Source organism: Eschrichtius robustus, chromosome 2, assembly GCF_028021215.1.
Source record: "Eschrichtius robustus isolate mEscRob2 chromosome 2, mEscRob2.pri, whole genome shotgun sequence".
In the NCBI taxonomy this organism is placed as follows: domain Eukaryota; kingdom Metazoa; phylum Chordata; class Mammalia; order Artiodactyla; family Eschrichtiidae; genus Eschrichtius; species Eschrichtius robustus.
In genome coordinates, this window is record NC_090825.1 from 59,221,022 (window position 1) to 59,239,142 (window position 18,121).

At 41.6% G+C, this 18,121-nt stretch overlaps 1 protein-coding gene across 1 annotated transcript in view; it reads left to right on the top strand.

Annotated features, from left to right (window-relative positions):
• Nucleotides 1-18,121, top strand: part of ANKDD1B (ankyrin repeat and death domain containing 1B) — a 55,770-nt gene that overhangs the window by 15,831 nt on the left and 21,818 nt on the right. Inside the window, 5 exon segments of the mRNA XM_068534833.1 lie at nucleotides 3,685-3,787; nucleotides 3,886-3,990; nucleotides 10,890-10,988; nucleotides 11,733-11,751; nucleotides 11,754-11,830. Of these exon segments, the coding sequence (XP_068390934.1) occupies nucleotides 3,685-3,787; nucleotides 3,886-3,990; nucleotides 10,890-10,988; nucleotides 11,733-11,751; nucleotides 11,754-11,830 (403 nt within the window).

An 18,121-nucleotide genomic window follows, 5' to 3' on the forward strand; every position in this document is an offset into this window, starting at 1 on the left:
GCGTGCCGAGGATCAAATGCATGGCCCAGAGGCTGAGGACTCCAGGGTCAAAGTGGGCAGCATCCACAAATCTGGGGAAGAGGCAGACGAGGTAAATGGAGGCTCTTACTCCAGATGTGAATAAAGGATCCCAGGTGGAGTGCAGGTGGTGCCCAGAGGATAATGCAAGCATCTACTCCCAGAGCGCCTTACTCTGAGTGCAGGTGTTCCCCAGGGAAGTTATTGACCTTCTTGCCTGTCATCAGACTGGTAATGAGGACAGGTTTTCGGTGTCTGTGGGCATTTTACACTTTATAGAGCATCAGGTACTGACTATGAATGTAATCTATGACTCATGCTCATAAACTTCTCAGGCATGTCAGTTTCCTATCAGAAGACTTACTTTTCATCTGTGAGGAGTGATTCTTTGCCTCTGAGGAACGAAGGCTCCATTTGGAATTTATAGTTTCAGAGACTCAAGTTGTTTGCCTCTTGAATTCCTTGCTTTTGGATTTTATGATGGGTGTTTGAAATTCTTAAGTGTTGGCTGCTTTAAAATTAGGAATGACCTCTTAGGGAAAAATAGAGCTTCTATCAAAATATGATTTATCACCTATCCCAAATATTTCTGGCCTCTTTTTTGACCATATGTGAAACTAGATTTAGTGTTATTGGGTGTGAAACATTGATTTATAGGGAAGGCTAAATTAAGGGGTAAAATTTCTTGAAAAACCTCAACTAGTTATTATTGTACATCATTGTTCCTTGGGAAAAAGTGCAGAAATTGGTAAGCGTTTTCTTCACTCTAGACTTTAATAGACTGCCTCACTGTGTAGTGTGACAGCTGAAAGGTAAATATTATAGGGTATGTACGTTTAGAGAAGGGTTTCTCCACAGTGGCACTATTGACCTGTTGGGCAGGTGATTTTTTGTTGTGGTGGAGGTTGGGGAGGTTATAGGATGTTTGCAGCATCTCTGGTCTCTACCCACTAAATGCCAATATCTCCCCTAGGTCACAACAACCAAAAGTGTCTCCAGACATCTCCAAATGACCCCTGGGGGCAAAATTGCCCCCAGTGAAGAACCACAGATTTAGAGTTACATCTTCATAATCTGGGACTTGCTTTTTTACTTCTCCATACCCAAACTTTACTGAGAATAAGGGAAAACATTAATGCAATTTCTGGGGGCAGCCAAAGTAACTGCCAAAAGGCTTATACACTTTAAAATGGAAGTCCCCCACAGACCCTCATTCCTTGTTTATTTATTTATACGCTATACATTTAGCAAATTGGTCTCCAGGATTACAAATACAGTTGATTACGAGAGGCAAATAAGATGTGCTGAGAAGGCTTACTTTTTGGAAGGCATGTATACAGAGGTTATGGATGATTTTTTTTTTTAAGGTCCAGTACCATATTTATGGTGATTAAATACCTAACCATTTAACATGTACAATTGTACTATTGTTTTTATTAGGGTCTGTCTTAGCTTGGGCTGCTGTAACAAATATACCATAGGCTGGGTGGCTTCCACAACAAACGTTTATTTCTCACAGATCTGGAAACTGGAGAGTCCAAGATTCAGATGACATCACTGCCAGCCTCTCGTGAGAGCTGCTTCTGGTTTTATCCACTCTCAGTGGAGAGCGGCGAGAGGAAGCAAGCTCTCTGTGTCTGTTTATAAGGGCACTAATCCCATTCATGAGGGTTCCACCCTCCTGACCTAATTATCTCCCAAAGGCATGACTTTCAAATACCATCACATTGGGGATTAGGCTTCAACATATGAATTATCAAGGGACACAGACATTCAGTCCATAGCAGGGTCCTATCTTTTTAAAAAGGTGTCAATGACAGAGTTTTTGAGTGTTGAGCCCCTGCCCCATTTCCCCTATAAACCCTGTGGGTTTTGCTGTTCTTGTTGTTTGTTTTCATTTTAAAAGAGATTTATTTAAAAAATTTTTTTCAGCTTTATGGTTCAAATAAAACTGTGATACATTTAAAGTGTACCTGGTGATGATTCAGTGTGTGTATACATTATGAAAGGATTCCTCCCATCTAGTTAATTAACACACTCATCACCTCATTTCTTTTTTTGATGAGAACATTTAAATTCTACTCTCTTAGCAAATTTCAATTATATAAAAGTGTTATTAACTATAATCACCATGTGATACATTAGATCCTCAGACCTTATTCATCGTAATGGATGATTTTTTGACAAGGATAAAAGGAAACAGAAAAGCAGACACATGAACTTACAATTAAGGATCCTGAGGCTAAGGGTTAACTAAGCTGACCAAGATTACAGCACTTGAAAGTGGTAGAGCCAGAGTTTGAGGTCAGTTTCGTTTGAGTCTACAGATCATGCTCATAATGTCTGCTCTATAGACTTCTTTAACTTGGGACCTAGGGCGCAGGTCTCAATTTTCCTCAGGTTACAGACCTCCAATCCCTCCTCCCTGAGACAAGTGTTAACTGCTGGCTGTTTCCTTTCACACTTCTCTTCCTGTTCATTCGGTGTACAAGTCTAAGTACCCCCAGCATCACTGTAGGTCACTAGGTCTTGAGTGAAATCTCTCCTTCAGCCTCTTTTATGCATGTGTGATTTTATAGAGAGAGTATATTTTAAATAATTTATGCATAAATAGAATTTTTTTTTATAACTTCAGTCTTTTCTGTTTTTTATTTTTTGTGTAGCTTCCTCTTCTCCAGTAACTACATTTAACAATGTGGGATCTGTGTGTTTATTTCAGTACTTTTCCTCATGCTCATATAATCATATCCACATTGTTATCTATCCACTTACCCACTTATAATAGATATAGATACATACATATACACATATGAGTTTTTGGTCATAGCTTGTTTTATAAAAAATGGGATCGTATTATATTTTCTCTGTATCTTATTTTCCACATTTAACAGCTACCTAATGGAAGTCTCTCCATGTCAATTGTTATAGCCCTAATTAATTATTTTTAATGCCTACATCATGTGGTATGACTGTTCCCTGATTTGTTCAGTGTTCCAATATTGATGGACATTTACCTTGCACTCAGTTTTAAGGGTTGCAATTAATAACCTTATTTATATAACATTAGGTCCTAAAACTTATTTTCATGGGATAGAGTCCCAGGAGTGGGATTGCTGGTTGTATTTAAAATTTTAATAGATATTGCCAGATTGCTTAAACTATAATGGTTTCATTTCCACTAATACCTTAAGAGAGCACATTTTTGGGTCCATTTTTCAATGGGTTTAATTGCCTTATTCTGTTGATTTGTAAGAGTACTTCATGTATTACAGAAAATAACCATTTATCTTTATTAAGATACATTAAAAAAAATCTATCATTTGTTTATTGTCTTTGTTTATCATCTTGTTCCTTTTATAACTTTTGAATTAAAACACTATACATTATAGTCTAGGTTTTCTAATATATTTATTGTTTGTGTGCTTTTTTTGTATGTATGATATGATATAGGATTTAATTTTATCTTTTTCCAGATGAAGAACTACTTGTGCCTATACCACTTACTAAATATATTCATTGTCCCCATAGAATTGAAACATCACCTTTGCTGTGTATTAAACTGTCATTTCTTAATTTTCAACAGTTAGGTGTTAACCTAGCTTTTGTTGGCTGAGGCAGTGTGGTGGCTCACCCAAGTGACAGATTCCTTTCTTCTCTTTTCTGGAGGAAGCATGGCTTCACAGTAATTCACCTTGCATCCTGGTCTGGAAGCCTCGAGATCACGCTCATGCTGGTTAGAGCTGGAGCAGACCAGAGAACCAAGAATCAGGTAGGTATGTGGATCACACCTGGACAGAAGCCCTCTCCTCACAGTGCAGGAGGAGAAGATTGCAGTGTAATTGTCTCCCCTACCCTGGCTCTCTTTAGGATGGAATGAATGCCCTCCACTTTGGGGCTCAGAGCAACAACGTGTGCGTTGTGGAGTACCTCATTCAAGATCTGCACCTGAGGGACTTGGACCAGCCTGATGAGGTGTGTTTGTTTTTGGGGGGACAGGTCTCAAATACACCCCCACTAAATTCTGCTTTCTTCCTGCCCTTGCAGAAGCTGCCAAAGCAGCCAGCACAGACAGACCTGACGCTGTAGCTGGATCCTCTCTCTGTCTGGCAGACCACAGAGCAGAAGGAAATTGTTGGTGCTGGTGGTAGCCCTAGCACCTGCATGTGGGGAGGGCAGGAGGTATTGAGGAAGCTGCCTTTACTCCCTCATCCTGGCCAGGGGTGGACAGTATCCACCCCGTTTGGGTGCCTGCATTTTACTCGATTATGCCTGGCCTTTTGGGAATGTATTTGACCCAAGGCTGTGCTGTAATGAGCCATGGAATATAGTGCAATTTTACCATATCCATCTATATTTTTTTCCTTTCATAAGAAGTGATATAGTAACAGCTACCACTTATGGAGTATTCGTTAGTGTGCTTGGCCCAGAGGAATGCTGTGTCCACACATGATTTCAGCGAGAGGTCTAGGGCCTGGCACGTATGGATGCTTAACAAATCATTGCTGAATGAACGAATTATACTGTTAATCCCCCCAGTAATCCTATAAAGAAAAAATATTTTACTTATTTTCAAAGGAAGTCTTATTTTTACTGATATTTGAGGAAGTTGAGGCCCAGAGAGGCTAGGTACCTGGTCTGAGGGCTCCAAACTGAGAAGTGACAGAGCCAGGGTTTGAATTCCGGTCTGGTTGACTCTAGTCACCGTGCTGCACCGTCTCCCTTCTCAGAGGACAGTGGGTATTGCCCGTGTGCTAGGGACTGTCTTTTCCCTGGAATATCTCCTTCTAGGCTTTTTTCATAGGATAATATCCTCTGTGGGATTGGCATTTGGATTTTGAATGGAACCTCCTTTTCACTGTGCCTCTAGAACTTTACTTTCCATTAAAGTCTCTCTAGAAGTTAATCAGTAATATTCGCTTTGTTTCACCTCTTTTAAAAAACCTTCACATTTTTTTCTGACCTCAATCTTAAAAATAATAACAACAAAAACCATTTCTTCAAGTGAAGTCTATAAATTTATTTTACTTCTTCTGAATATGACTGAGCAACTATACCTTTACAGCTTGGAGGCAGACAGACTTAGGCTGAGGCCTGGGCGTATATTAACTATGTGGCTTTAGCAAGTTCTCCAACTGCTGAAATCCTCAGTATCTCCCTCTGTGCAATGGGAATAATAAAACCTACTTCATGGTAGCACCAAGGCATGATGGGGTGGGGGGTGGATGTCTTGACCTCCATGTCATTTTTTATCAGCAATACCTCCATTCTTTGATAGAAATGATTTTGATGCTTCCTCATTCTTATATACAAATACCTATGCCAGTGAGCAAAATGGCAAGCCATTCTACCACCCCTTTCCAATCAGACACCACCCCTAAGCCATTCCTATGTAGTAGTATATCAGAGTAGCCACTGTTGGAATGCTTAAATGAGTTAATGACTATAAAGCACTTAGCGGAGAACCTGGTACTTGGTAAGTGCTCACTAAATGTTAGTTATTATAACAATTATTATAGGGTAAAATGCTATCTAATTTCCTCAAACTGATAACCATAATCAAACAGCATTTAATGTCAGGATGAGGAAGTCAGACATTCCAGCTTGATCCAGGCTAACTAGGAGTGTGACCTATGAGTGAATTCCATTCAATTCAATTCAGCAGATATATGTTCAGGACCTGATTTTTTGTTTGTTTGTTTGTTTTAATAAAATGTATTTTTAACTGAAGTACAGTTGATTTACAATGTTGTGTTTGCTTTCTGCTGTAAAGCAAAGTGAGTCAGTTATACATATATATACATTCTTTTTACTTTCTTTTTATTTTATTTTGTTTTTTTTATTGAAGTATAATTGATTTACAATGTGTTGATTTCTGCTGTACAGCCAAGTGGTTCAGTTATATATATTACATTCATATAATATATATATTCTTTTATCTCAGGATATTGAATATAGTTCCCTGTGCTCTACAGTAGGACCTTTTTGTTTATCAGGACCTGTTTTGTGTGAGAACAGGACTGTCTTCCTTTTCATTGGGCTCTGGATGCTTTCACGGGAGACGGCTGTGTGTGGGGAGGGTCAGGCAAGCTAAAGGGGCTCAAAGACCAAAGCAGTTTGTGGGGAACCTTCCCCACTTCTGGAGCTTCTGCTGACCATTATCTCTTCGGCAGGCTCTGGGCTGGTCCTGTTCCACTCCTCTTCCTCCAACCCTGACTATTTGTTGGGGAAAAGGCTGAAGAGCCCTGGTAGCGGACTGTGCAGAGCCAGATAGATGTGAAACTAAGAGGACCTAAAATTAAGATGGGTGGAGAGACAGATGAGGAAGGAGCAAATAATGAGTCCACTGGGTCATCTAGGGAGAGAAGAATCTCTGAGTCCAATTTTAGTCCTAAAGAAGCCTGGATTAATCAATAAAAAGACAAAGTCTGTCCTTTTTCTGAGATCTGTGAGTGAGGTCAAGGATACTGGCAAAAGCCAGTAGGAACTGGGATCAGGAGCTCAGGGTCAATTAATTCAGCGTTGGGTTTTCCATCTGTATTTGCTTAAAGATATTGTGGAGCTCATGAAATGCACTGTATAAAAAAGACTGCTCCGCCTTCACAGCGGGCCTTCTTCCCTAGTTTCTTATCCACAGAAAGTGATGGAGAGCCTTTATACCTGCCCAGTGTTAGTAATCCTTCTCATTAGCCTAGAGGGAACTCCAAAAGCTAACAAGGAAAGCCTTACAGGGAGGAGGTCTTTATTAATAAAATGGATTTAACTAGGCCTGGAAGAGATTGGGTGAGATGGGAGAGATGGAGGACCCTGGAGTATACTGAAGTTTCTCCCAACTCCATAGCTCTGGAAATCATGTGGCCTCTCCAGGGGAGAGAGATTAGAGCAGCCAGGAGAAGTCATAGGTAAAGCAGTCTAGATATTTAGAATCTACATGTAAACTCCCACCTAGTGATCAAAAATAAATACTCAGACTAAAATGTTTGGAGAGGGAGGGACACAGAAGGGAATGGCCTCAGAGGCCACTCATGTATCTGTTGGATGTTTATAAAGTTTGGTGGTACGACGTTAGGTTGGTTTCAGCTGCCTATATCGGGGAACTTCCACTGGTTTAAAGGAATCTATATATGAAGTCTCTAGAGGTCCAAATGCAAAGAAGCATCCTTTTTTGGAGGACTGAGGATAATAATCATGAAGGGATTTGAGAAGACAGTTTCCTATGTGGACCTGAGGCCCACATCTAACAGCCTTGGATTTCATCAAACCTGTTGACTCCCATCTGGGGAGAACTGACCCAGCAGCTCCCCTTCACACCAGTTCCATGCCTTCATATTCAACACACTGCTCTTTCGGCACTTTTTACTCATGGCAATGTTCTTGTCCTCTCTCAAATCTCTGGTTTTTCAGGGCCCTGCTGGTTTTCCCCTTCAACTAGGGTTCTGCTGTGGATTCCTGATCGCAGGGTGAAGGGAAATGTCTTGGGTGTGTAGACATGCCCAGGAGGCACCGGGGGGCTTCATGCTGGATTCCACCGGCCTCCTCTCCTCGGAGGCTCTCCAGGGCACCCCCTCTGGGATCCCTGTGGGAAGGGATGGCCAGGTTGGACTTAAGGTGCACATTTAATGGCTGTTTGTGAAACATTTACTGAACTTGGTAACTTGTCAAATAACCCTGGCAGTAAACTTAAAAATGAAAAATAATTTCTAATGAATAATTGCAACTCCTCAGACTTATTCATGTACAAACAATTTAAATGCATTGAATTAAGACATATTAGGTTAAATGCACATTAAGTTAATAAAGGCAAAAGGAACAGGAATTCTGGACCCTCCTTATTTTTGTTAATTAAGAAAGGGATTCAGGATCCCTTTCTGAGCTGGGAAGTTGTTGTGGTTTGTGTGGGGCTTGAAGCTTGAGGCCCTGACACCAGGGTCCACGGTCCTCCAGGCTGGAAAATCTCCCTGCCTTCCAAGTGAGGGCAGTCTCAGTCCTCTGAGACTGCACTGGATAGAGGCCCACTTGAGCGTAATTTAAAAGGGTTGGGTGGTTAAAAAATGAAATAAGACATAAGAAACTATATATTTATTTAAAAACCCACATTTTTGAAATTCTTGTTGTTATTTTGCCTAATAACTTGTACTAGAGATTGGAGAAAAGATTTGTATCTCATTTTACTGTCACCTCACCTTTCTTCATGCTACCTTTTGATATGTTTATAAGATAGAGACTACTTTAAATGTTCTTATTTTGTGTAATTTGGCTTTCACTTTTTTTCTTGATGATAACATTTTTTAAAGGGCCTACAAAGTTTAAAGTAATAGCTGTTTTCTTGGCGAGGAAAAATGTTTCATCTTTGATAACCTCCCATTTCTCACCGGACTAGGCTTTCTTTGTGGGTGGGTCCTTTGTCACTCTGTTTAGACATGCAGACATACAAGACTTTGTAGCAACCAAGGATAAAAGAGCAAGGCCATTTTAAAGTTGAACAGACTCCTTATACTTCCGGTAGTGTGTGTCCCCAGACGGCTAAATATGTATTAGTTAGAATTCTTTCTGTTATGAGTGACAAAAAGCCAGTTTAATCTAGAATAAACATTAAAAGTAGTTTATTAACTCCTAACTGAAGAGTTTGAGGGTGTATCTGGCTGGCTTCAGGCATGGCTGGATCCAGCTCTTTTTTTTCCTCCCAACTCTTGGCTGTCTCTGTTGGCATTATTGATAGGTTTACTCTCCACATGGTGGGAAAGATGGCTACTAGCAGCCTCAAGTTTTATATATGAAAGCCCACAGGTGACTCTGATTGGCCTGTGGCTTGGCACATGACCATCCTGAACCAGACACTCTGACCAAGGGGTAGATGGTGGAAGAGGCAGGAGCTGTAATGAACAGCTCCACAAAAATGGGGCACAGGGGTTGTTCTCCAGTGGAAAAGATGGGGACAGGAAACAGGTCACCAGTGCTCTTTCCTGCTGTTCCAGTGCATTAGCAACCTTTAAAGGTTGTCTCCCCCCATTTCTTGTCACCTGCTCCCCAGCCACAAACACACACTCACACTGAGTTATGTACTCCCACAAATCGCCAGCTCAGGTCCTGCATTTCATTATGATCACTCGTATGTGTTGTTCATTTGTCTTCCCTAACAGACTCTGAGCTTCTTAACGTCGGGGTGCCATATTTTTTATCTTGGCCACTCTCGCTTAGCACAGTATCTGACATATACATAGGTGCTTAATAATTGTTGAATAAACAAGTGACTGATTTATAAGGATGTGTGACTAAATGTTTTCATCTAGTATATCATCAGTGTTTCTCATCCTCCTTTTGGTGATTTGTTTATATGGACCTTTATCTGTTGTCAGTATTCGAAGATATTTGTATAAGCCAGACACAGTAATTTTGGCTCTGTCATTTCCCAAGAGCTGTTCATGGCTCAAGATTAGATCTTGATCTTCAGTTAGGGGTCTAATCTCACAAGCAGCAAACGGAGGCCCCAAGCAGTTTCTGTCTCTTCCCTTTGCCCTTCCTTAGTGATGCGATGAGAACCATCGATGATGAGTCAGGATTTCAAACTCTGAAGGGCTGGGGATGTAGGTCTAATTGACCACATATCTGGCTCAAGAATACAAATGAGGTGAATTTTTGGTGCCAGTTTGTTTCTCTGGCCTCCCTACATGCATGAGTGCAGGGCCCCGGAGGGCTGATCTATACACACTTTTTTTTTGGCCATTTATTATTTTAGCACTTTTCCTTCCTTTCTCTTTAAGTTGTCAGAGAATCATGAGCCGCTATCGTAAGTTAACAGTGACCATTATCTTTTTATTATCTTGCATTAGCAGGAGATCAGATAACAAATCTAGATTCAGGAACCTTTTTATAAAGAATCTTGTATCTTGCTTTTCACATTTCAAACATCTTGCTAAGCTTTTAGTTAATAACATATCAAGCCAATCTGTGAATATTTTCTTTAGTCGAAGAAAATACTTCTGCTGCTATTTTGCCACCCCAACTTCTTTTCCTGCTTTTAAATATCTCAGGTTAGAAAATTGAGTTTTTTATGGGTCTTTCATTGTTCTTGATGACATTTTGGCTGTTGAAAATGCAGTCTCCCTTTGCAATGTGAGAAGTTGGAGAAATTGCCATAATCAGAAGATTCTGCACTTGAACCTTCCTCCCCAACAAATCACACCTAAACATCCGTCTTGAGCTATATTCTCTGGATAATTCCTAATTTCTCCATCCCATTTCATATAGACCTATTCTCAAGAGTTTTCCCGTTGATTCTTGGTGAACGTTAGAGGTAAATATATGAGCAAGCAAGGAGGGCCTAAAGAGAAGCAGTTGATACATGTCATGTCTGAATGAGTCACGTAAATATTAAACCCTGGACAATTTCTGCTTCAAACATTTTTATCAGTAAGGCAAGGCTTACTGAGCGATATGCAGGTGACTCCGATGGGGTCTGGCACAAAATCAGCTTCTCAATAAATAGTCGAGTGAAAGAACTATTCAATAAATGCAGAAAGTTGGTAAAATTGTTACATTTGAAAGGGAATCTCATTGTCTGGCTGTGAGGTGGCATCTCCCCAGGTGCTTGGGAAGACCGTTTCCAAACAGTACTTCTCTACCCCCATAAAAATGATTCTGTGCTGATGCGGAGTTCCCACAGTTCGGGGCAACAACTCGGAAATGGGTCTGGTTTGAAGTGAGAGGGATTGTTATCACCCTCCCCTGGGAAGGGCCCAGAATGCTATGACCAGAAGAATCACCACCTTGGCCTCCTCGCCATCCCCTCCGCTCAAACTGCTGCCCACTTTGTCGGTTGTCTTGCCTGCTCAGTAAGTGTATAATGAACACTGGAGTTTGTGATTGATTTTCAGAAAGGAAGAAAACCATTTCTTTTGGCGGCAGAGCGGGGCCACATTGAAATGACAGAAAAACTTATCTTCCTTAATCTGCATACTTCAGAAAAGGACAAGGTGAAATGGACTTTTATTTCTTTGCTGAGTACCAGAGAAAGGGGAGTGACAGTTGAGGTGTAGATTTGGTGATGGCATTTTGGTGAGCAGTAGCCTGGTTCGGTTGTTACTACAGTCAGAGGGAATCATCGAATATCCAGGTGAAATTAACCCACTTTTTCAGTGGATCGTCCAGATTGTCAATTTTGCTCCATAAATGTCTGTGAAATCAATGGACTACATGGAATTTTCTACTGTCAACTCTAGTTGCTCTTTTCTTCCACTGAGGTCTGCGGGAGACTCAGCCCCACCTGACCAGGGAGGGAAACATGTCTATGTGCATATCTTTGATACTTTCCTTAGGAGAAATTCCTAGATGTGGAATTGTGGGTCAAAGAGTTCTGCGCATTTTAAAATCTTTTGGTATATATTGCTAAAACTACCTGCCAGAAATCTTTCACCAGTTTGCCTTCTCAAGGTTATATAGAATTACTTTTATTGTCCCACTTTTGCTAGCAAATTAGCAGCAAAGGTAGAACAAGGAACATGGATGGATTTTTCCCTTCTCTTTCAAACAGCTACTTATTTTCATTTAACACTTTGAAAGTATGAATTTCACTTAAAACTGTGGAAAACATGGCCACTACTCTATCCACAGCTTTAACCAATATGAGCCCCACCCCAGAAGCCCCACTACAGTCCTGACAGTGGGGGGAACGTGTTCCTTGGTGCAGGATGCTCTGCTGTGGTGTGTCTCTGTTGCAGGAGGGGAAGACTGCCCTGCACCCGCAGCAAAGCATGGTCACAGCCCTGCGGTCCAGGTGCTGCTCACCCAGTGGCAAGAAATAAATGAGACCAATGAGGTATGTGGAGGTGCTCATTACAGGTGGGCATGGGGCTCAAAAGTGCAAGGAATGGCTTTCAAGAAAGGAATGGGAGCCAAACAAAGATATTAATTAATGCCATAGGACATAAAATGTGATGCAAAAAGATTCCTACTTTTTTCTCTAAAGTAACTCATGGCGGTTCATTTGTTAAACCATTCACTTATTCACCAAAAAAAAATTTAGTATGTGCTCTATGCTAGGTAGAGTATGTTTTCTTATTCTAGAAGCCTACAGGGCAAGAAGAGCATACAAAATATAATATGTCAGGCTAAATGCGGTAATAGATGCATATACAGTGTGCTGTGGGAACACAAAGGAAAATCTGTTTCAGAAATATCACAGGCTTCACAGAGGAGGTGGTATGTTATGTGGGTCTGAGCATTTGAATGGACAGTGGTATGAGGAGATTGGAGGAGGGCACAAGGGTAGAGTATTTCAGACAGAGGGAAGAGCCTGCCTGTAAAGGAACCAAGGCATGAAAGAGCATGGTGTGTCCTGGGAATGACAAGTTCACGGTGGCAGAAATTGAGGATGGGTGGGCTGGGAAATGTGGATGCCAAGTGGGCCAAGGCAGAGAGACCATGAAAGGCTGTGCTCTTCAGGAGGAGGGGTGATTCTGACCTATTGGCAGCAGAGACCTTGGAGGGTTTTAAGCAGCAAACAGGGATGGGATCCATCCTGGGTGTAGGCGGGTGACTGTCACCGTGGTTTGAAGGGGGCATTGGTGCCTGGAGAGGCAGGAGGTGGGGAGTCCCAGTCAGGTGACTGCAGAAGTGCTAAAGCAAGAGCTACAGAAAGCCTCTCACCGAGGCTCTCACTGGCAGCAAGCAGGACGAGGTGGTAGGAGGAGACAGAGGCCACAGGATTTGTGACCAGGAGATATGGAGAGGGCAGACTTTCTGGCCCCTAGCTCTCTGGCTTGGACTCCCAGGAGGGTGGGGTGCCCATCCCTGAGCTGTGGGGTACAGGGGAGGAGGGGGTGATGCATGATGAGTAGTAAGGGTTTGGGGGGGTTCACTCTGAGGCACTGGAGTGGGGAGGCGGTATATTCAGGTGGAGGGCGGCAGGGAGTTAGTAACCGGGCCTGGGGTTCTTGTAAACCCCTTGTGAGTCATCTGCTCTGGGTGGTCACTTTTTAACCTCTGGCTCAATGCCTTTGAGGCTGGCTGTTTGGAGACCCACGTGAGTGGAGTCCTCGTGGACTTCATAGTTTAATATTCTGATGAATTCTAACTTGGCACCTCTCCTGAGAGCTGCTTTAAGAAGTAATATAATCATTTACTTTAAGACACCATTGATTGTAAGGCACATCATTATTTCATGTAACACTAAGAAAAAATAATGCTGCCAATTAAACTGTGACACAAAAAACTCTCTTGTCATTTAGAATATTTTATATTATTGAGTTTTTAGACTTTTATCTTAGATTTTTTTAATCATATACATACAAAGGACCACATAAGCAAGGGAGCTTGGTTAAGTATTCCGATACTTCACACATTGAGTCGAATTCTTCTAAATCACTTTCTCACTCAGAGTCTTGATGTCCTTGCTTTTCCAGACTAAATATTGTCTTTTGTGCCTTCAAAGATGCTTGTGATGCAGTGTTCCTTCAAAAGGTGCCCTGCTGTAGATTCTGAGATTTTCTTCTAAGCCACTGACACCCATTCTGATTTAATGCAAATCACAAGCCATGACAGCGATATCATGTCTGCTGCCCGGTTGACTGACATTGTGAGGTGCATCCTGATCTCAGGTATGTTAACATGAGAAACAGGATGTGACTTATAGAGTTGGTGGCGTGTGGTCATAAAAATAGCAACTGTGGGCAACAAAATGCAAACTGAAGGCTGTGAAAGTGGAAATGTGTGATGCCTGGGAAAAGTCAGTATTCCCGGGCTTCCCTGGTGGCGCAGTGGTTGAGAGTCCGCCTGCCAATGCAGGGGACGCGGGTTCGAGCCCTGGTCTGGGAAGATCCCACATGCCGCGGAGCAACTGGGCCCGTGAGCCACAGCTGCTGAGCCTGCGCGTCTGGAGCCTGTGCTCCGCAACAAGAGAGGCCGCGGTAGTGAGAGGCCCGCGCACTGCAATGAAGAGTGGCCCCCGCTTGCCACAACTAGAGAAAGCCCTCGCACAGAAACGAAGACCCAACACAGCCTAAAATAAAAAAAAAAAAAAAAAAAAAAAAAAGTCAGTATTCCCCTTGGACCAGAGAAGCATAATCAGCCTGGTCACATGCATCCCTGGACTGGGGTTAAAAGCAGGGCTCTGACTGCCTGGGTCTGATCCTGGCTCCATCACCCCAGCTAGATGATTTTGGGCAGGTTACTTGGCCCCTCTCAGCCTTAGCTTCCTCATCTATCAAATAGCCTCATAAGGCCTTAGTGAGGTTTCAAATGAAAGGCTGTGTCACACACTTAGTTCAGGGAATGGTGCCTGGCACATGGTGAGTGTGCAACAAGTGGTATCCGGTGTCATCACCGGTGTTATCTGGGCGCAGTAAGTGGGATCTTGGTTATCATCGGTATCAGTGGTACATATTGTTATTATCCTCCTTTTTCTCTCTTCCAGTTCCTAGGAGAATGTAAGCCAGGCTTTCAGCTGAGGATCATGGACAAAAGTAGAGCCTTGATTTGTTTATTTTTATGTGTGTGACCATCTGACGTAGTGATGAGCAGGTTGAACTGGTTTAACTTAAAGATCCTAGGAATCTTTGGTCTTCTTGAATAAGAGTTACGAATGTGAGAAACTCAAATAGAACATGATTCACCTAGGATAAATCTTAGCCATGATTGGCCTTCACAAATCAATATAGAGATCCAGTCCTATAGTCATAGGATTTAATTTAAAGTCTTAGTTGTGCTTGCCCTGTTTTGCTTTAATACTTTACCACTGGAATGTGTGCACTTGGATTTCATCTACCTTTTAGCTATTTTCGTGTTGGGGCACATTGAGGAAAAGTCATAAAGTCCAACAAACTGTAATTGTAGATTGTGATAGGTTTTATTTGCACAAAGTAAAGTATCTAGTGATAATATTAGCCTTTTGGATGAAGCACGTAATGTACACACAGTCTTGGGCTGCCTCTGTTTCCTGACATAGGCTGTTGCCTGACCAGTTGGAGTGACTTATGGGACCAGGCTCTAGAGCAGTGGTCTCCAAACATTCTGGGTAGCAAACTCATACCAGTAAAGCAAGTTTGAGCATGCACCTAATCACATGTACATTTATAATTAAATTAATATATTATAAAACATATGCCAGAAATATAAATTTTAAAGATTGAGATAAAAATAAACATAAATAGCAATTTTCATATTTTTCTCTACACTGAAAGGATTATCTTGTAAACATCTGATGTATTTTCCTTCCAGTTTTCTTTGTGTTCCTATGCATGTATATTTTTAGTGCCTGCCCAAAATTCATTTAACTGTTCTTTAGCTCCTGGACATTTAGGTTTTGTTCAGTTTTTCTTTACTATTAAAGTAATGCTGTCATGAACCTCTTTGTATACAAACTTTACTCTGTATTCCTCATTATTTCCTTTGGGTATATTCTTAGAGGTAGGATAGCTGGGTCAAAGATATAAATGTTTATTAGGCTCTTGATATATTAAAGACATGAATTCTTTCCTTCACAATTTTTGCAAGTATTTTTCCACTGGGGTTTGCCTTTTGGCATCTCTTTTCCTGGAAAAGGAGAAGGCAGATTATGAAAAGAAATTCCTCTCTAACAGATGGCTGTCCCAGGCTCTCAGGGGAAGCTGCTGGGATACAGTTTTTCCATCTCGGTGGGATAAGAACATTGGTTCCATGCTCTTTTGTCCCTGTTAACATGATTGTTTGAACCTAATTAGCTACAAGTAAAATTGTCTGAACTTATCCTAGCTGTTAGGCAGAATACTGTCCAAGGTGGAGAATGGTTAGGACATGGGGAAGGAATTCTGCATTTCTTCCCAATATTTTTAGGAAAGAGTCTGCATGAGGAGGGGGAAATATCCAAGTAGCTATTGTGTGAGACCAGTTCCTTCTTTTCTATGTTGTGGCCTAAACGAAACTCACTTTGTCCTACTAGTGTTTATCATAATGAGTTTCAGGGACCTTAATTACTAAGGTAGGGTATTACATTCTTTTAAATGACATGCAATATTTTAAATCAGTTTTAAAGGTTAAAACTGTACTTGGTACAAATGTGCTTCTACTTTTGTATTTCGTACTGCATTTTAGTTCCTCATTTCCATGATTATCTTTCTTAACAAGCTGTTACCTTCTTGTAGACAGGGTCTGGATTCTAGTTGTCTTCCCAATCCCAATGCCTACTACTGTCTGACAAACAGCAGGTGTCTAATAACTGTTTGTTAGATTAATAAAGATTGAGAGTATGAATGATGGAGGGAAGGTGAGAAAGGAGGCAGCATAACAGAGTAGTTAAGAATGCAGGCTTTGGAGCCAAAGAGCTAGACTTGCATCCTAGCTTTGCCACTTTTCAACTGAGGCTTAGTTTCCTTATGTGTAAAATGGGGATAATAACCCTGACCTCAGAGTCGTTGTGCAGTTAAACTGTGCCAAAGCATATAGTCTTGGCAGTATAAGTTGGCACATAGATGCTCAGTAAATGCTATCTATTAAGAGTAATGCACAAGAGATAGAGAAAGCATGCTGTTTCTCAAGTAATCTCATTCCATGCCAAGGGGCAATTAATTTTAACTTTTTTTCCTTTTGTTAGAATGGCGAAACACCATTCTTCTTAGCTGTTGAAAGAGGTCATGAAGAATGCAGCAAAGTGCTACTGGCAGCAGGAAGTGATATCAACATTCCAAATAAAGTATGTGCTCCATGTCTATTTACTCACACAGGGAGGGGGACTCAGAATGTTCTTTGGGTAATCTGGTCCTGCACTGACCCATTCACTGGGCTTTTGTAGAATTAATACAGTTGTCCCTCGTATCCGCGGGGGACTGGTTCTAAGACCTGCCTAGGGGTACCAAAATCTATGGATGCTCCAATTCCTTATGTAAAATGGTATAATACAGTCCTTATCCGTGGTTATCCATCCAACTGTGGGGGGCAGGGGGATTTGGAGGGCCAACTGTATTAATAATTTGCTTACTTTGGGGTAAGAATTAATGACTTACCTCTGACATTCCCCTATTAACGTTTCCTCGAAAACAATACCATTCTTCCTATTTATTTGGGGAATAATTTATTTGGAGAATAATTGAAAATAGGGCAAAAGTAGCAGATAGTTGTTGCTTCTCAAACAGACACTTTTATTCTACTTTGTTTTCTTCCTAGAAACAAGTAGTACCTGGCTTATACACAGTAGATGCTGAAAAAGAAAATTGTGTAAAAAGCCAAGAGGTCATTCTAGAGCCTGAAGAAGACAGGATGATGCCTTCTTCTAAATACAAAATACTTTGGTTCTGAGATCCTTTGACACTGATCTTCATTTGTTTTTAAAATTTTTTAATTTTTAATTTTTTTTGGCCGCACTGAGCAGCTTGTGGGATCTTAGCTCCCTGACCAGGGATGGAACCGAGGCCCATGTCAGTGAAAGCACCGAGTCCTAACCACTGGACTGCCAGGTAAGTCCCTCACTGTATAAAACTATATATACATAGACAAGATTGCAAGAGAGTGGAATATGTAGGGTGAGGTGATTCCCACTGACGTTGCAAGGTTTTTAATGCAATAAATGAGCCCAAAGTTAAGAATTCACGGGACCCAGGAAACATTCAGAATATGGAGAGCAGTGCTGTTTTTCTGTCATGCCCAGGTGCCCCTCTGCCCCCGGACTGCAGCCTCCCTGGAAAGGCCTCCCTTATTAGCAAGATCCTCCTGGGATCACTCTTTTGGCTCACCCAGTTGCTCTGTGCCTCCCTCCCTTCTGTACTTAATTATTTGGCCCTCTGAAGGTTTTGCTTTGTAATGGCTTTCACATGCTCGCATTCTCCCCACCCTGCCAGGACTGTAGGCTCCACGTTGTCCATATCCTTATGGCCTTGGCCTCATCCAGACAGCCTGGAAATTGTCCTAAGTCAATTTTACATCTTTTACATTATCTTGGGTTTTCCCCGGAGCTCATTAGCACACTTCCTGGATCAAGAGCCTCAGCCCCCCACTGCTGTCCACACCTGTCTCCGCCCAATCCAGTAAAGGCCCCGGGGGAAACAAGCAGCAGGAAGCAGGAAGCCAGAAGCAAGGATACACACCAGGGTTGTGTGAGACTCATTTTGCTTTCACATCTGTGGGTGATTACTGTGTTTGA